Here is a 17650-nt window from a genome sequence, read left to right on the forward strand (position 1 = left end):
GTATACATCATCAATAAACCCATACATTCATCACAGTGGTTCTACCCTCATTGTTGTAAATATAAATAGTCGAGGATATAAATTCTTACCACACCTTGTAGTTTTACAACATGATAAACATGAACTATTGATTAACAGAAACCATATATGTTATCATTAGACCCAAACTCAAGTACTGGATAGAAAGTATTAAATAGCATTCAAGAGGTTTTTACAATGAGCAATTTTCTCAGCCTTGAGAAGCTACCAGGAATCTCCATGTCATGATAGATAAAAAGTGCCAATTTCTGAAATCATATCCTTGTCTAAGCAAGACAGAGATACCAGAAGCAGTGTCAGAGTTTTATCCAGACACCTGCCCCATGAAACATCTCACTAAACATGCTTCTTGGCACTTCATCCATTTAAGATAAGAAGCCCAAACCCGAGTTGTGTGAGATGTGCTTCCATTGTAGTCCTTCTTTTTAGGGTTGCCTTAAGCTGCATTTGTGCTCATGGCATATCATACACTATTCACCAAACAACATATCACGTTTGCTTTTGTGTATGTGTGTGTGAGTGTCTGTGAGAGGGCGGATTTTATGTGAGCAGACATGAGTGTGTATTCACACCAATGACCCATTCATCACATTTAGAATGATAGCAACATGGATGCCAGACAAGGGAGTAATCAGACAGATTCTACAACCACCCCATCCACACCCTGGAGGATCAGTTCTGCTCCTTGCAGTGCAGTTAAGCCAGCACACATGGCAAACGTGAATGTAATGCTCAAATATAGTAAAGACCTTGTGTATCATACCAAGACCCCTCCCAACCCACCCTTATTCCTTCCCAACACCATACCACTAATCACCTTCCATTTGAGCCACACATGACATCACAACCTTTTCTTTCAAACACACATAGAAACAAAACAGTCACAATCTTGTCCAACCATTCTTCATTTAGTCACATATGGCTCGAATGGTAAGAGGAGACACAAAGGAAGGTTGCCACTCCCAAACTCCAGTCTCTATCCCCATCTCACTTGTTCCCATGGTAACTTCCCCCAAACCCTACCACATCCCATCCCTCCATCTACCCCTCTCCTAGCATGAACACGATTGGTTAGCCTGCTGTTGGTCCGGGTTTGTTGGCGTGATTGTGGTGGAAGGTCGAAGGGTCTGGTCAGTGTCGATGGTCTCTGACATCTTGTCACAGATGATGTCCACTAGACGCTCAAAGGTCTGCTTCACATTGATATTCTCCTTTGCACTTGTCTCAAAGAACTCCAACCCTGCAGTGAAAAGAAAAAGAGAAAGAAGAATAGATGTAAACACCACATGTTATGCATCTGCTAAACATACTGTATGACCATTTGGTGCTAATATTCACCACAATCAGTCACAAATCACAGGAAGCACTGTCATGTCTTTCTCCTCTCTCTCTCTCTCTCTCTCTCTGAGACTCAAGTACAGTTGTGCGGGTCACACTGTCTACTGCTAGATCATACATGTCTGATGTTTTCAAGACAGGTTCCTAAATTGTCATGAGTTATTCCTGAATGTCAAGGCCTGATAAAGAGACAAGACATTTCTTTTCATTGCAAACACAGAAATATCACGATATCCCTGATATGAGCAGACCAACAAGAAGACAATTGTACGAATAAACCTGGAGAGCATCAGGATATCAAAACGGACTGCAGTAATGATTGGCCACAGAAACAGCAAGAAGTGTGGATTGAAATAATCCAATCCAATCACACACAATAGAACATCTAAGTGACACATGACATAAATGAAGTTCACACAACGCACAATAATTGTCCTTTGCAAGGAGTCACTAAATATGAACAGAAATATCATTAGTGACCCTTTTTTGAGCAAACTAAACAAACACTAACCATCGGTAACAGAATCACAGCCATGGTCTTAAATCTATCATTCTGACCACGTCAGTATGAATCATTTCATGATTATCATTGCAGCATACTTGTTACTGCTGACCTAGACCTCTGCCTGAGGTAGGGTTAGATGAAACCTGTTCTAACAAGCCCAATGGCGACATTGGTAATCTGAAAATAAGCTGCTACCAATGACACATGAGGAAGGCATAGCTTTTGGACTTGCTCAGCAGAGAAGCAAAATCCATGCAACCTTCAATTAATGCAGAGTCAAAAGCACACTCACTTACACACTTGGGTGTTGCTAGGCAACAAACAAACACAAACGAGATGGTGTTGGCAAATGAGACCTTTGCTTGACAAAAATTGGTCACATGATATACTCTTTGTGAAGTGGTCACATGATGTTCTGTTGGTTTGTCTTATAAAGAAATAACTATGGGCATTAAATTTGTGAGACTGAGAGTATTGCATACGACTACAAAATGCATCATCTGTAATTCAACATTATTTAGATATTATCAGAAATTATCATTATAGTGACTTAGATGAATATAATTAGCCATAATGGTTGGTCATAAGTACAAGGCAATTTTTAACAACAAACACTATCAACAAAACCACACAACATTAGGGCTAGACATTTTGGGGAGGCCAAAAGGCATGATAGGGTTACTAGGATTAAAAATGTATTGTTATTTTCCTTTCATTGTGGGCTACTACATTCCTTTTCTGGACCACCAAATTTTGAATCTTAAAATTTTATCACTAGAGAAAAAAGTTAGTGGGGAGCCCTAAACATGAATTCAGTTCAACTCTATCAAAAGTGCTTTCAAGGATACTGTTGTTTTTCACAGGATATCAGAAAATGGGTTGTTAACACCCATATCATGGATGCAAACACAAGGAATGTAAAAATTGAGTGCATCCAGAAGATAGAGATAGAAAAAGCTTGCCATTCTGTCAAACCACTACACTGGTTTTTAGGTCATTACTGAATTTTCTGTTACAAGTGGAAAACAAGCATTTGATACAAAAGTCATGTTTCTCCAAGGAAGTTTGAAGAACATATGTTAAGATAAAATATTTATAGAGTCTATTCTTTCCTATTTCTAGGCCTTATTAAGTACACAGAGGTTGTTTGTTGATATTTGTTCAAATAATTGAGATATACAAATACTGTTATGAAAACCAATTATGGAGTAATATATATTGTACAGCTGTACTTCCATCTGATTGAGAATGTTATTTTCAGTCAGTGAGTTTAATCAAGGTGTAAAAATAAAGGATTTTTTTTACATAGTATGTGTTTGAAATAACATCCTACTTCAGTAGGACAAATACATCAGAGGCATAAACTAGGTGATATACCAGATATAGATTAATGATGTAGACATTTTATCTAATGCTTATTTTCTTGGGTATGCACATATTCCAATGCAAGAAACTTATTTCAAACATCAAATCTGTGTACTTCTGTCAAGTTGAGAGTCTATTGAAGAGAGGGAGCAATACCATACACTCAAAAATACATTATTTTCTGAAATAAATATAGGAGGATGATTGTTGGTTAAGATACAATCTGTATTCTCTCAAAACAACTACATCTTCTCTTGAATAGCATGTTCATAGTACTATAATCAGAGAGCAATTTAACTTTTCCAGTATCGCTGAGAAGAAAATGGATTTTGTTTTGCATCGCTGAGAAACTCCTCCAAGTGAAGGGGAAGAAAGAAGCGGGGGCTGAAGACATTAATCAACCTGGTCACAATTATTAACTCTCAGCTGGCCTGACCTTTACAGACTTTCAAAGGGAAACATGGCAAAAGGCAGCAGGACAGGAAGGCAGACAAACCAGCAGAAATTAGACTCTGCTTCTGGAACTAAAAAGTGGGACATCTTGATCTGCGAATCTCTAGGCCATCGCCTCTTATCATTTATTCATGGTGGGGGAGGGGAGGATGGTTGAACAGGTGCGTGAACAATGTGCAGTACATTCATTTTAAAGGTGCTGAGACTTTTCAGAACGATGAAAAATCTACTGAAGGGATTGTAGAGATTTTAGAGTGATGCGGCCCTGAGCTTTGGTTTCCAATATCTCAAGTGAATGGAAATATACCTGTATGCCCAATGCCATGAATAGAACAGTAGAAACATCTCTGACTGATATGGACAGCTTGCATCTTTGAACAAAGCAGGCTCCTACATTTTCCAGAACTCTTACACAATTCAAATATTTCTCATTCATTCGCCTGAAAAAAGCACTTCTGTGAAGCTTAATGATAGCTTTAATATCTTAAATGAAATAGTGAATGGTTGATTCAAACCAATTTCAAGTTGTGCTATTCTTAAACTGTAGAAATGAAACAAATTTAGTAGAAAGAAAAATAACGCATTTTGCAAATGATAAAAATAACACACAGATTGGTTATGGGTACAAAGGACTAATTAGCTACCCACTGTGTCACCTTCTTGGTTTTCAAAGAAAGTTCAAGTCAGCCTGGGCTACTGTTAAGATACTGTCTTAACTTGGTGCTCTGTGCTTTATTCTGTTTCATACAAAAGCTCTACCCACATATGGGTTTACATTTTCCTTGACACTGTACTCAAACCAAACCAAAGGTTTGCTCTTGTTTCCTTTCTTCTGGCAATGTCCATGACTGCCTAATTGCAGTCATCCCAGATATCTAAACTGGCAACCATGGCCCCACAAAAAAAAAAGAGAAAACTTGAAAATCAGAAATGGCGATGTCAAGGTCAGAGAGAATTACAAGGAGGATAATACAAATTGGTATAAAAAAATTATTCTGGATTCTAAGGGTAAATTCCTAGTGTGTATAGAGACAGAGCGTATATACCAGCACTTCTATCTCAAAACTATTTGTCAACTTTAGTTTCAATCATAAATATCTGCATACAAGTGAATTATGACCCATATTCACTGTCTCTAGAGAACCATATTTATAGTAAGTACAAGATCACGTTACATTTTAGTAAGGGTTATAAAATACATGAGATACTTGAATATTTGCTCTTTTTGCAAGCCATACAAATTGTGTACAAAGTACCATCACATAATTTGAACAAAGGACAGTTTTGATCTTATTTCCGTCAATTGTGTTCCTCCTGCTATGCATGAAGCTGAGCATCAAACCTTTTTTCCTATGACATGATACCAACGGTTTATATGCAATGAAAAGACACAATCCAAATGCTGATATAACAAGTGAAAGATTCTACATGTATTGATATTATTTCTTCACAGTAACAAACTAGAAGAATTGATCTCATTGTTTGTTGTTGTTGTTGTTGTGTATGTCTTCATCCAGTTCCTGATAATTTTAGGGCATGGTGATTATATTCTGGGCAAAGTCTGTTACCTAAGTGCTATCCCAGTCATTTCAAAATAGCTCAGTAATGTTTCATGTTATGCCACTGAGGTTGAGGCACAAAACAATAACAATAAGTCATATAAATCTGAATAACAGTTTTCATTTTTCTCAAATGCAATCACCAGTAATTAAGTAGAGAATTGAATTGCATGTTCTAACTATGCTTTTTAGTGTACTTGAAATAAGATATATCTCAAAGGTACAGTAAAACCAGAAATGTTTGCATTCATTTTCATTTTGAAATTTTTGCAAGAACCAAGATTTGTGAAATTGGAATGCACATGAAAGTTCTTGTCATCACTATATGCGCTGAATGCCAATGGCAATTTGTGAAAATTTCATGCTGCGAACATTTCTTGCTTTACACTTAGGATATAAGCTCACAACATCATGTCCTATATAGCAATGTACACATTACAAGAATTAATTAGAATTTGTTGTGAGATTATAGGGCATTATCTTATCTCTTAGAAATGTGCTCAGTCAATCAACAAAACTCTCCAGGTGAAAGCTACACAACATTGCTCATTGGAAATAAATTTGTACCTTCAAGGAAGTTGCAACATGTAAAAGATCTTTGTATGTATCTTTATCTACATCTCTCTTTCTGTCCTTCTCTCTCTCCCTCTCTCTCTCTCTCTCTCTCTCTCTCTCTATACATATATATATATATATATATATATATATATATATATATATATATACATATACATATATGGTATATACAACATAGATAACATGAAACATTACATTTTAGAATAATTCATAATTTACTGAATGGGCATCCTATCCATTATTTTTGTCTAGTGCAGTCATGCATGCATTACAAAGAGTGACTAAATTTGCACTAATTTGATTAGTGATGCATGCAATATTCTGGAGATTCCTTGCAATCAAACACTCAATACTGAATGCTTACATACAAATCTGATATCACAATTGTGACTTTTGTCAAAATATGCCTTAAAAAGACAGTAAGAGACTGTTGAAAACAAAAACAGTAGTTTATATACACAAAATAACAGATAGCTTTGATTGAAAACTGGCTACAATTAAGCTTTTCTGTTGACCTCTACATGACCTAAATGCATCCCTGTTCAAGCTCTGATGGCAAGCCAATATAGCCCAGAGAAATTACCTCCGATCCTTTCCATACATTATGAGATTTCCTCCTGTAGCAGTGTGATATGACCCAATCACTTCCCATGGGTAATCATGAGTATTCAACCTACCACCACCTGCAAATGCATTCATGGACACACACACCATACACACACATCCACATGCACACACACACACATACTTACACACACAGACACACACTAATAAGAGTATAACCTCATCTGATTTGTGGATGAAGTGCTCACTAACCCTACTACCCAAAACTAGTCCCATGTGAGTCATGGAGTACACCAAGCTACACACCCATCCAGCACTGAATTCCTAACACACTGTAGATACCACTATGAAAGTTGTATATGCCTTTCCTGCTAGTATTAAGAGCTTTCATGGTTTTGAAGAGAAAAAAAAAATCTCCCATGGTTGAAAAGGTTTCTTTGTAATTGATCACTAGCAAAGAATGACAGGAAGTGAAATCACAGGATGGATTCTTAAAGAATCAGCTGAAATACTGTAAAATAATGAGATCTATTCTTTCTCTCTGGAACAGTTCCTCTGTGAAAGAATTTAGGACAGAATCAGTTGCTTCAGATATTTATATCACTAAAGGTAAAATCTACCAGTATATTGATCACTACAACAATATCATACGTAGAACTGACGTACATGGCGTGAAACTGTAGCTGGTGATTCAGCAAAATTATCCTATAAGATCACTTGTTACATACCTGTATAATATCCGGATGCAAAGCATCTGTCTTCCAGCCTAACTTATGTCCCACATATTAGTAGCATTTAATTCAGTGTTGAAAATCAGAAAAGACTTTTTACTATTTTTTCATACTAATTAGTACAACATAATTAGTTAAAATGAGAAATAATCTACTATATGAACAGTTTTTAACAGTATGACTGACTATATTCTATTTTTGTTTTTGTTTCTTGTCACTCATGAAAGTACTGGTAAGCATGCCAGCTGATGACAGTACAAAGGGTTTTGTGACATTTGCTCCTGTGACAACTGCTTCCATTAAATATCTACATGCTAAGCCAAACATACATTCTACCTACATAAACTATTTGAATTGACAAGGAACAGCTTGACCTTTTTAAATATGAGCAGACCCTGGTTCCTCATTCCTCACCAAACCACACCTTCTATGTCAAACTTGAAATATTCCAGAGTATGTTGCTGGTGTGGTAAAACAAGAGTAAAAGCCCCACTGGAGTGCTCAGTGTACTATATCAGTATACATACAAAGTGGGGCTATGCTATGTCAGTATAAAAAAAAAAAAGTGGCACTATGCTATGTTACACTGGGTCTGTGGCATTTTAGATTCATGACAATGCTATGATATGTCTTCAGTGGTGGATTGAATGTAAATCGTGACACTTTGTAGATGATATATACAGTTTACAAATTATATCTTTTGACATATATGTCAAAAGATATAGTATGCTCTATGCTTTTTATGGCATATGATCCCATGTTAAAGGGAATGGCTAGTAAATGATCAGTGGGAATCAGTGGGAATACTGGGGTATGATTGTTCCAATCCTTGTGGGATTCATTTAAGAGTACAATATATATCTATTGTTGTGTGAAAATTGTTTTTTTTTTTTTTCAGAATGGTCTCATATTCAAGTAAGGTGCAGTTTAATGTTTCCAGGCTAGCGTGCCTGGTCAGTGACGGGGCATTAATCTGCACATTACTTAAATATGAGACCATTCTGAAGCAGATAATTTTCACACAACAATATATATATAATGTACTCTTCAATGAATCCCACAAGAATTGGAACAATCATTCCCCAGCATTCCCACTGATTCCCACTGATCAGTTACTAGCCATCCCCTTTAAATGGTATGTAAATAATCTCACCACATTCTTGTGACAAAATATAATTCATTTTATGATCAACATGACATTTGCTTGGGGATTATGATGCCATGACATTTCCTCACACAATGCACATGTATTTCGCATTTCTTGATATGTAGCGAAGTATTATCTTATGGTGCATCAAGCTCTTTAACTGCACATTCAGGCATTCATGTGATTAAAGAAAAGGAAAGCTTTTATTGAATATAATATATCCACTTTAATACACAGTCAACAACAAAAGAGGGCAAGTTTACTGTATACATGATACACCTTCATTTGATTCCCATGGCATATAAACTAGCACACCTTTTCCAATCTGAAGCAGGCACTCTACCAGTGAGAAAATAAATAAAGCCCATCTCTCTTCACACTGCACCTTTTGCCAGCCGACAAGCAGAAACCGGAAATGCCAGGGGTCATAGGGAATTTACCATGGCAGGTTGCTCTTTGCCTACACACGCACATTCACAGTCAAGCAGGTCCACGTAGCACACCAATATATTATGCCTGTGGAAAAAAATATGCGTGAAATGACGTGCCCCCTATATCCCATTAACTCGAAATTTGGTTGTTGGGATGGAGCTATAACTCCAGTTCTTTATGTGTGTGTGTGTGTGTGTGTGTGTGTGTGTGTGTGTGTGTGTGTGTGTGTGTGGTGTTGGTTCAAGTACTACTTGGTTGAAGGGTATATTACCAGGCAGCCTGTAATAAGCTGCAGCAGCTACATGAATTGTAGTAAAGCACTGATGTTCTGTAGTCACATGAATAAAGATTACTTCAACATCTACCATAAGATGTAAATATTCTATGAGTCAAATCTCAGTGATAATGATTTCCTGGCAGTTTATATATTAGGCAGCCTTCAACAAAGTTGCATTGTTCATGAGATAGCAAAATTGAAGGCTAAACTGTGAAATTTGTGATAAACAAGGATAAACTTACATCTCAGGATATGGCTGAAGGGGATACAGTATTCATATCCAGGCATGTATCAGGTAAGTTTTCCATGCATAGCAGGTGGTTAATAACGTGACAAATAATCTCTCTATGATCAAGTAAACTGCATTTGCCACTTTTGTTTATCTTCCTTCCAGAGAAGTGAAATGATGAACATGTTGGATTTCTCTATCTCTTGTCTTGAACTGTGATAAACTACACTTTCCTTTCCTGTTTCTTCACTTATAAGAGAGCTAGGAGTAAGATCTAGGAGACTTGTCACATACATCATCCCCCCTTCATGGCCCCAATCTCATTTCTAACTCCAATCTGCTTTACAGACTCCGAGGAAGCTACACATATCTCTTTCCTCTCAGTATGTGTGGCTGTATTTAGTGCTTATCTTTTTTTCCTTGTAAGCATGCTATACTGGCACCAGAAGGCAAAAGACAAAAATTATAAAGATAAAGAAGAACATAGATAATACAATTAATCTTTGATGGAGAATATGTATACCCAAGGTTTGACATTAGTGGTAGCCTAGTGGTTTGGAGCCACCAGAAATAGATGTCAGGCCTTCTCATGAAAAGATGCTTTGGTGGCCTGATCCATACAGTTGTACTTCATTGTCAGGGTACCACAAGATAAAGTGTTGAACTCTGCCAAAAGATCTGTAAACTATTTTGGTCTACAAGGAATTTAGCTTTTAAGAAACCACTAAGAGTTACTTACTGTATTCTACCTGTGATTATTCAAATATTTTAGCACTCATCGTGGTCTGATGAAGAAGACATCATGAAGACTACAAAATAGATATGCTAGAATGATTTTGAATAAAGACTATACATCTCAAAGTTCCTTGTTACTCATGCTGAAATGGCAGTCAGTTGAGCAACATATAACTGTCAATATTGTGTTCTTGTTATTCAAATACAAAATAATGTAATACTAACTGATCTTGAATCATTTAAATGTAAACAAATCGTAAATTACCCAGACACATTATTCTTTGAAAAGCCCCCTCCAACTCCCCCACCCAAGGACAAAATACAAAAGATTTTTTTTTTTTCATTCTAATCCTTACAGCATGCAGTGGGTACTGTGTAATTATTCAAATTCAATCACCATATCATTCAACAAAATAATTATTTCGATGTAGGGGAATTTGTCAATCTGTTGCAATAAAAAAATCTTGATGGAAGAATCTAATGAATTTGAATAACTGTTATGTATTTTGTATTCATGTAAAATGATGTTTGTTATTACTGCAGGGCTCCTTCAGAAAGCAGTTTTAAAACAAGAACAGGCCAACCCTGCAGCATGAAATAAATAAAACAAAATGTAATGAGTGTACAGCTCTAGGAAGTCATATAAGATGATAGATCTCAACTTTCATATACTGTGTGATAGGATTCTGGGAGTGTAGTACAATCTGGGGTTCAGGGGTACTTATTTGATGCTCTGGTTTTCAGCTCATTGATGTTCAGTGCACCATGGAGGCTTCCTAATGGTACATCGTACAGCAACCAACATATGGGGTTCCACTTATGGACACTTATTGACCATGGCATTCATATACATGCCTTGCAATGAAGTTTGTTTCTGTTACTGGGTACTAGCATAAAAGTGCATCCAGTTTGTGATATTCATGCTTACTTTTCTTTGTTGATATACTAACATCAGTGCTTTATATTTGTACTAAAAGTCACAAGGAAAGGAACCCATTATACCTTTACAACTGTTTTTAGTCATGGCTTTGTATCAAAAGACTATTTAGACAGCAATACATGCTGTGTTTCAAATTACCATGGATGCATGAATGTATTAATCAGAGCTGAAAGAGGCAGAATAATCAAGATATAATGCATTTGGCAGTATCTGGTCTCAAATAACACAAGAAACTGTGGAGTGACATAACACACTTTGAAGATGTGATGTGGAGTAATCAAATTGTTAATACATTTTATTGAATTAAACCTTACACTAGGAGTTGATACTAACTTTTATTTCAGAATTGTTCTTCTTCTCTGCAGTCTCCTATGAGAAAGGTTTTGTTTCTCATTAGTATCTGGAAATCCATACATTTACAAAAGTGGTTTCTTGTTAAAATGGTTATTGACACTAAATTTAAAAGTTACATGGGTTTTTGTACATCTCAAAGCTTACTGCCATTAAAAAAAGCAGGACATTTTGAAAGGGAATTTGTAAACACTCACTAAATCAATATCTCTCATATCATCTCATGTCAATTAGGTGTGACCACTTCCTTTCTAAGCCGATCTCCTGTCAAACAGAGCCATGGGTGCGAGACCAAAGTTAGGCTCCAGATAATTGAATCGGAGAAAGACTTGGCCAATCAGGATTGATTGATGAGCTAGTGCTCAGCTTGATTATAAGAGTACACAGTGTGAGGCTCAGGCCTGATAGTGTAAGATGTGCCAAGATGGGCCCACATTAATCTTATCAGGATGTGTGCAAAGTTCATGGTTGCTGAGTGCCTACACTTCAGGATGAAGAAGAGGGAAAATTCAGCTTCTGCCAGTAAACATTTAGGTCTCTCTAGCTTTGAGACAGGGAGGAGAGAGGTTTGCAGGAAATTCATTTTTTTTTTTAAACCTGCTTGTGCAAACAGTAGACTACAGGATGCATGACGCTTTCCTCTTGAAAAAAAAAGGAGTGCATGATTCATACTCGGAGTGGAATTATGCTGAGAATTGTATTGCTATCAATTACCCCATATGCAGTTAGATTCAGCAGAAAATTCTTGTCTATCACAAGGCAGTAACCTAGTTAAATCTCAGAGTTGTACAGTTGCATCCCTCTATAAAACACAATAATTAGGTTGGGAACATCATAGACACATTCTCCATTTTCTCTCAACCCAAGAGTCCATCATTCTCTTTTATAAAGCTGCACTATTTCACTGTATTTTAGAAACCAGAAATACATGCACTGCATCTTTTTTTAAGGAAAACCTTGCATGAAATCTGATCATTAATTGACTGATAAAAACATTGAGACAAAGATAATGGCAGCATATTAAGATTGATGTCACAAGTGGAGATCTAAGCAAGCATCTACACCTCCCACTGCAAAGGACAAGTCATTGAAAGGCAATTTAGCCCCTTTATGATAAGATCAGCTCTGTAACCACCGCCTGGTTTGCAAGGTAACAGATTGACTGATGAATGCCTAGATAGGGAGGAACCCAAGGGGTACACATGGCCTGCTTTACACGTTATCATCATTGCAATGAAAGCACGGCTACTACTAAGGTTAACTTCTGGTCTCGCATCTAAACTAAAAACTTGTCTACATCAATATTGTGATTGAACTCTGATGGATGTGAAAAGAAAGTTTAATGAACTGAACTTTTGCAACAATAAGTCAAGTAACATTCCATGGAAATGACCTTGATTCCTTTCAATGCTGTAAACTGCACAAGCACCTCACAGATATCATCAACATTTTTGGTTGTTTATGAAAATAACATACATTCAAGAGGATTATCTTTTGACTGGTTGGTTATTTTTTAACTACCCCTATCCAGTAAGTCATTAATGGCTGTAATAAGAGACCCACATAAGTTTGGTTTAAAGGGTAATGCTCTACCATAGACATCACTCACAATGTAACTTTGCACTTACATCATGCAAAACTGATCAGGGTGATTTGACTTTGAGGGATATGACAGAACCTAAAGTATTCTAACCACATGCCAGAAATCAGCATCTCTTTTCTCTCATAAGACCAGATTACCCACTCAGTAAATCAGATGACAAATGCCATGAGAGCTTGCCTTCTCCTTAAAAAAACAAGGACATAAAAATGTGCGTACATCCAGTGTGAGTGTCACGGATATGGGTTGCTCTGCCAGTCCATGTACCAGCAACATTTAGAGGTTGCCTATACCAATAACTTTTCACAATTACAATGTGTAATAATAATAATAGCATGATATCCTATTCAAATAGCAAACCCATTCTATGTGATGCACACTGTTTCCACTCTCAACTAACCTGCACATACCATGAATTTTGGAAAGCAGGGAATGCAATCAAAAATTGGTCATACAATATATCATAATATGTGGTCAAGAAACAAAATGTTGAACAGTGGCCTTACCAGCTAGAGCTGGATGGTTCAAATCGGTTAGAGTCCTCCTGATTGACCTTGTGATTATTAACTTAAAAATAAGATTCAATTTTAATATAGATTGTGCACTGCACCTCGGGCTATGTGTCAAGTGAGCACTCTATCTGCTTTAGTGGGGTCATGATAAATTTGATTTCCCCCAAAATTATATCTTTGCCCACTGAAAAGGGGTAGGCTTGGCATTTACAAAAATATCCCATTGTATAGGATTCCTTGTCAAATGCTGCATTTTAAAACATGCCCTGTTCATCAATGGAAGTACTTTGAACATAAATCCCTAGCTCTCTGAATTAAGGCATTGATTCCTACCGATATTTATAATTAGTATTATTCATGTTTAAGTAAATCTTTTGCTGTGGCAACTTGAAAGTCTTTTGACATTTTGAAAGTAGAACATCATGATGTCTGGACAGTTTGCCCACAGATTTGAGCGACACACACATACACACACACACATTCTCACACACTCACACACACACACACACACACACACACACACACACACACACACACAAACACATAAATTAAAGAAATTATAAATCCTTTTCATCCTTTGGGTTTGCAACTTCTACTGACATCTGGAAACTAGAAACTCATTATACTCAGACAGTTTGCTCATAAGCAAGGCATCTAAAAAAGAGTAAGTCTCTTTCTCTTTAAATCCCAGATATATATATATATATATATATATATATATATATATATATATATATATATATATACCAATATGGAGATTTAATCAATACTTCTCTATCAACAGTAGACAGCAAACTGGAAATTCAATTTGTGTGCTGAACTACTTACATGAATTAAATACTGATATGATGGGGGGGGGGGGGTTGAATGAATGTGCAATGTAAATTCAACAATGCATTATTATGCTTTATCAGATCATACTAATCAAGGGAATGCATATTCAGTGAAATTAAACAAACAAAACTTATTGTTTCGTCTGCCAGCTTGTCAAATACCTCCCCTGATGATTACATGGTTACTAACAGAGAAGAAAGGATGACCTTCCTCACAGACAACTAAATATCAATAAGCCTTCATTCATACTAGGCTAGGCTGCTGCTTAATCACTATGCATGTTTGATTGTTCCTACTCTATACCACATCCACTAATGACTGTACCTTACAAGCTGAGAACATTGTCAGCGCCTAGAAAACATCTTCTTTACACAATTCAAAATGACGACTCACCTATGTATAACTGAATTAAATTATCATATTTGTGAGTCATTTATCCTTGAAATTATTTAGCATTGTTCTCTATTAGATTCTGTTTACTTTCTAACCTCATTACTGCTTTCATGTTTTTCCTTTTTTACATCTTTTGAGATTTTTGTCATGCTTTTCTTCTGATCAAAATGGGATGTAAGCTTAGCAGGCTGCCATCTTCTGAATCACTCTCCTAAAACATTGGCCTTTGAGCAATATTTCTGAAGAAAAGACCCATGATCTAATGTTCTCTACACAACAGTCTATCAATCTACACAACATGAGTCTCTTCCCACTGTCTGCTATAGACATGTCTTTATCTATTAATGTCATTCATATACTTCTTGTTAATGTCAGTCACCTTTCATGAAATGAATATTTAGGAATGAGGATATCAAAATAGGTGTCAGGTAACTCGTCCATGTCTTCGTAGGGGCGGGTCATGGATGAATGACAAGGTACTATTTTCTCTGTCATCCAATATTCAACTTCAGCTATACTATGCATAAAGTAGTCATGCATCATTATTTTTATTTGCACAGAATTCTGACATTGTTTTCCCTCTATGCCTCTCTGTCTGTCTGTCTGTTATTCTGTGTTTATGTGCATCTTTGAGTATCACTACCATGGCTTGGTATATGTTGTGATATACAATATTTTAGAAGTGCCCTCTACCTCCTAAAATGCCTCTCATTATTCTGCATGCATGCATCTCAGAGTGCTTTTCCTTCCTCTCTCTCATCCCATGTCTGTGTGTTTCCACCTGCTTGGCCCGAGGCCAGGATTGGTGCGGGCTCAGTTTGCACGCTAGCAATGGAGATGGATCCGTGGAAGGGAAGAAAACACAGCTAATGCCTTGTCAGACATGCCGTTCTTGAGCCATCCCACACACCCTAACAGCATTTACTCAGTTTTCTCACTCACTGTACAGCCAGTCTGAAGGGTACATGTACTGGCCAAAACAAAGTTGGCCTGTAGGCCACGACAACTAATTCCATTACCAAGAGTGAGCAGATGCATCAGGAATAAACATTAATCCTGTCTTAAATTACAAAGTATATGTTTATTTCTCTGATATGTATATACTTTAAGAAAAATTTATCAAATCATCACTATGTCATACTCTTGTGCAAGGACAGGAGTACTGTAAAAGTAGAAATGTTATAAGTTACAGGTTATTTTTTTCACTCGTTTGGGTGAGATGAATTTTGGGAATATGCTTTAATTTTCATGTTAGTTTCATGTCACATGAAATGTCTAAAATTAGTCACCTCTACAATGCTACATCAATACATATTTCTTTTCATACAAAATAATTTTTGTTTTGGAGAAAAGGGCTGAATGATATGGACTTCCTGAAAAAAGACCAAGTATGAAACCTATCATAGAACAGAGATTGAACAGTAATGAATCATTGCAGTGCATGGAGAAAAAAAAAATAATGGAAAGGTTTAGAAGCCTTATATTGGTGTGTACTGCTGCTCTGTTGTACAATCTCTCATCATTAAATGGGACTTATCACGCCCCCTTTCACGCCCCCTTTGAATGATCTTTCAGTTCATAAATGTCAGATTATAAGTCCTTCCTGTTTTTCAGTCTCTTTCTTTCCCTCACAAAATGGATACAAATCCAGAGAGTCTTCAGCAATAAAGCTTGCAGGATAATCAACTGCTGCACAGAAATTTTTGCAAAGGTCAAATTCCACTGATTCCATCCAAAATTACAAGAAAGCTCATTTATTCATATATGTATTGGTTCAAAAATTGGTATTTGAGTTTGAGGTAATCATCATAGAACATAATCTTACTGTCAGTTATTATTATTACTTGAATGTCATATTTCTCAAGCAATAGCAAATAAACTTCAAAATTATCATTCGCAGGTTATTGGTATGGCACAGTGTCCTCGGACTCAATATCGGCAGTGGATGGATTATTTTGCAATTTCATTTTGCATTCAAAGGAGGTCGTTGTCTATTGTTATTCTCCCATTCCAATCTTACTCCAGCTTTTTTTCTCTATCAGGCAAACAAGGAGAACTCAATATCCAGGTACCCCCATTCTCCTTGCATTCCTTGATGGATGCTGCATGACCAAATAAGAAAAAAAAATGCAGCAGCCTTCATCTTGGACTCAGCATACTGGTGCTAGCATCTATGATTGTAGGCATCTTCTTGCCATGTCAGTGAAAATACAATCACTCAAAAGTATTCCTCCCACAAGATGCAGCTTAATGTACTCTTTGGCACTAAAAGCTTCTCATACATGTGGGTAATTTGAATTGTGTGTAATCTATCGGTCTCAGAAACACTCTTTTATTTCATTTGATAGACTACACTTTGTCCTACCAGAAAAACAAGATTCTGTCCTGTGAGAAAATCAACATCATTTTCAAAAGCAAACAAGATGTCTATATAATCCTATATTCAAACAAAACAGAGCCTTACGCACAAATATTCTCTGAACCTGGTTTTACCAGATGAATCTGAACTTATTTTGAATACATCTGCTAAAGAGAAATGTAACTGAAGGCACTTACATGTATCAGACAGATTGTTTGTGTATACATACAAAGCTATTACACTGATTGACAAATTGCCCTTTGTTTTAGTGTCCAGATTAATGGCCATGATACAAATCATGGGCACACATACAATGTACAAATCCCCATGGCTATTACTTAAAACACTGAATATGCAGTGTTTATTTATGTTGATGAAAGACAATTTGTAAATTAGTTGCTATAAAACAATTTGATCAAGGATCATTAATTTGAAAAGAGTTATTGCCATGTGCTCATGAAAATGTTGATAGATATTATAGCCTATGCACCCTTAGACTCACAATAACCAACACACACACACAGACACACCCATTTAACAGAACACTATTTTGCACATCAAGACTATTCATGATGTGATGCACCTAGTAAAAATATCCACCCTTTGTCCACTTGGATTGCATGACACTATTATATCATATCAGTCTCTAAACACTTCAAGTCATCTTCTTATACTGTTTTTTTTTCTTTCCTTTTGTATTAAACAGGTAGT

General features: G+C 36.4%; 1 protein-coding gene across 2 annotated transcripts in view; it reads right to left on the minus strand.

The window, feature by feature from the left end:
* Positions 1-832: 832 nt before the first annotated feature.
* LOC139724742 (ras-related protein Rab-3-like) overlaps positions 833-17650 on the minus strand; it is a 61961-nt gene continuing 45143 nt past the window's right edge. For both annotated transcript variants that reach the window (XM_071635864.1, XM_071635863.1), the window contains exon 5: positions 833-1279. In XM_071635864.1, the coding sequence (XP_071491965.1) occupies positions 1092-1279 (188 nt within the window). In that variant the 3' untranslated portion in view covers positions 833-1091. The remainder of the gene's footprint in view (positions 1280-17650) is intronic.

This window comes from Diadema antillarum, unplaced genomic scaffold (genome assembly GCF_040938485.1).
Source record: "Diadema antillarum isolate AM-2024a unplaced genomic scaffold, OU_Dant_1.0 scf00000226, whole genome shotgun sequence".
NCBI classification, from domain to species: domain Eukaryota; kingdom Metazoa; phylum Echinodermata; class Echinoidea; order Diadematoida; family Diadematidae; genus Diadema; species Diadema antillarum.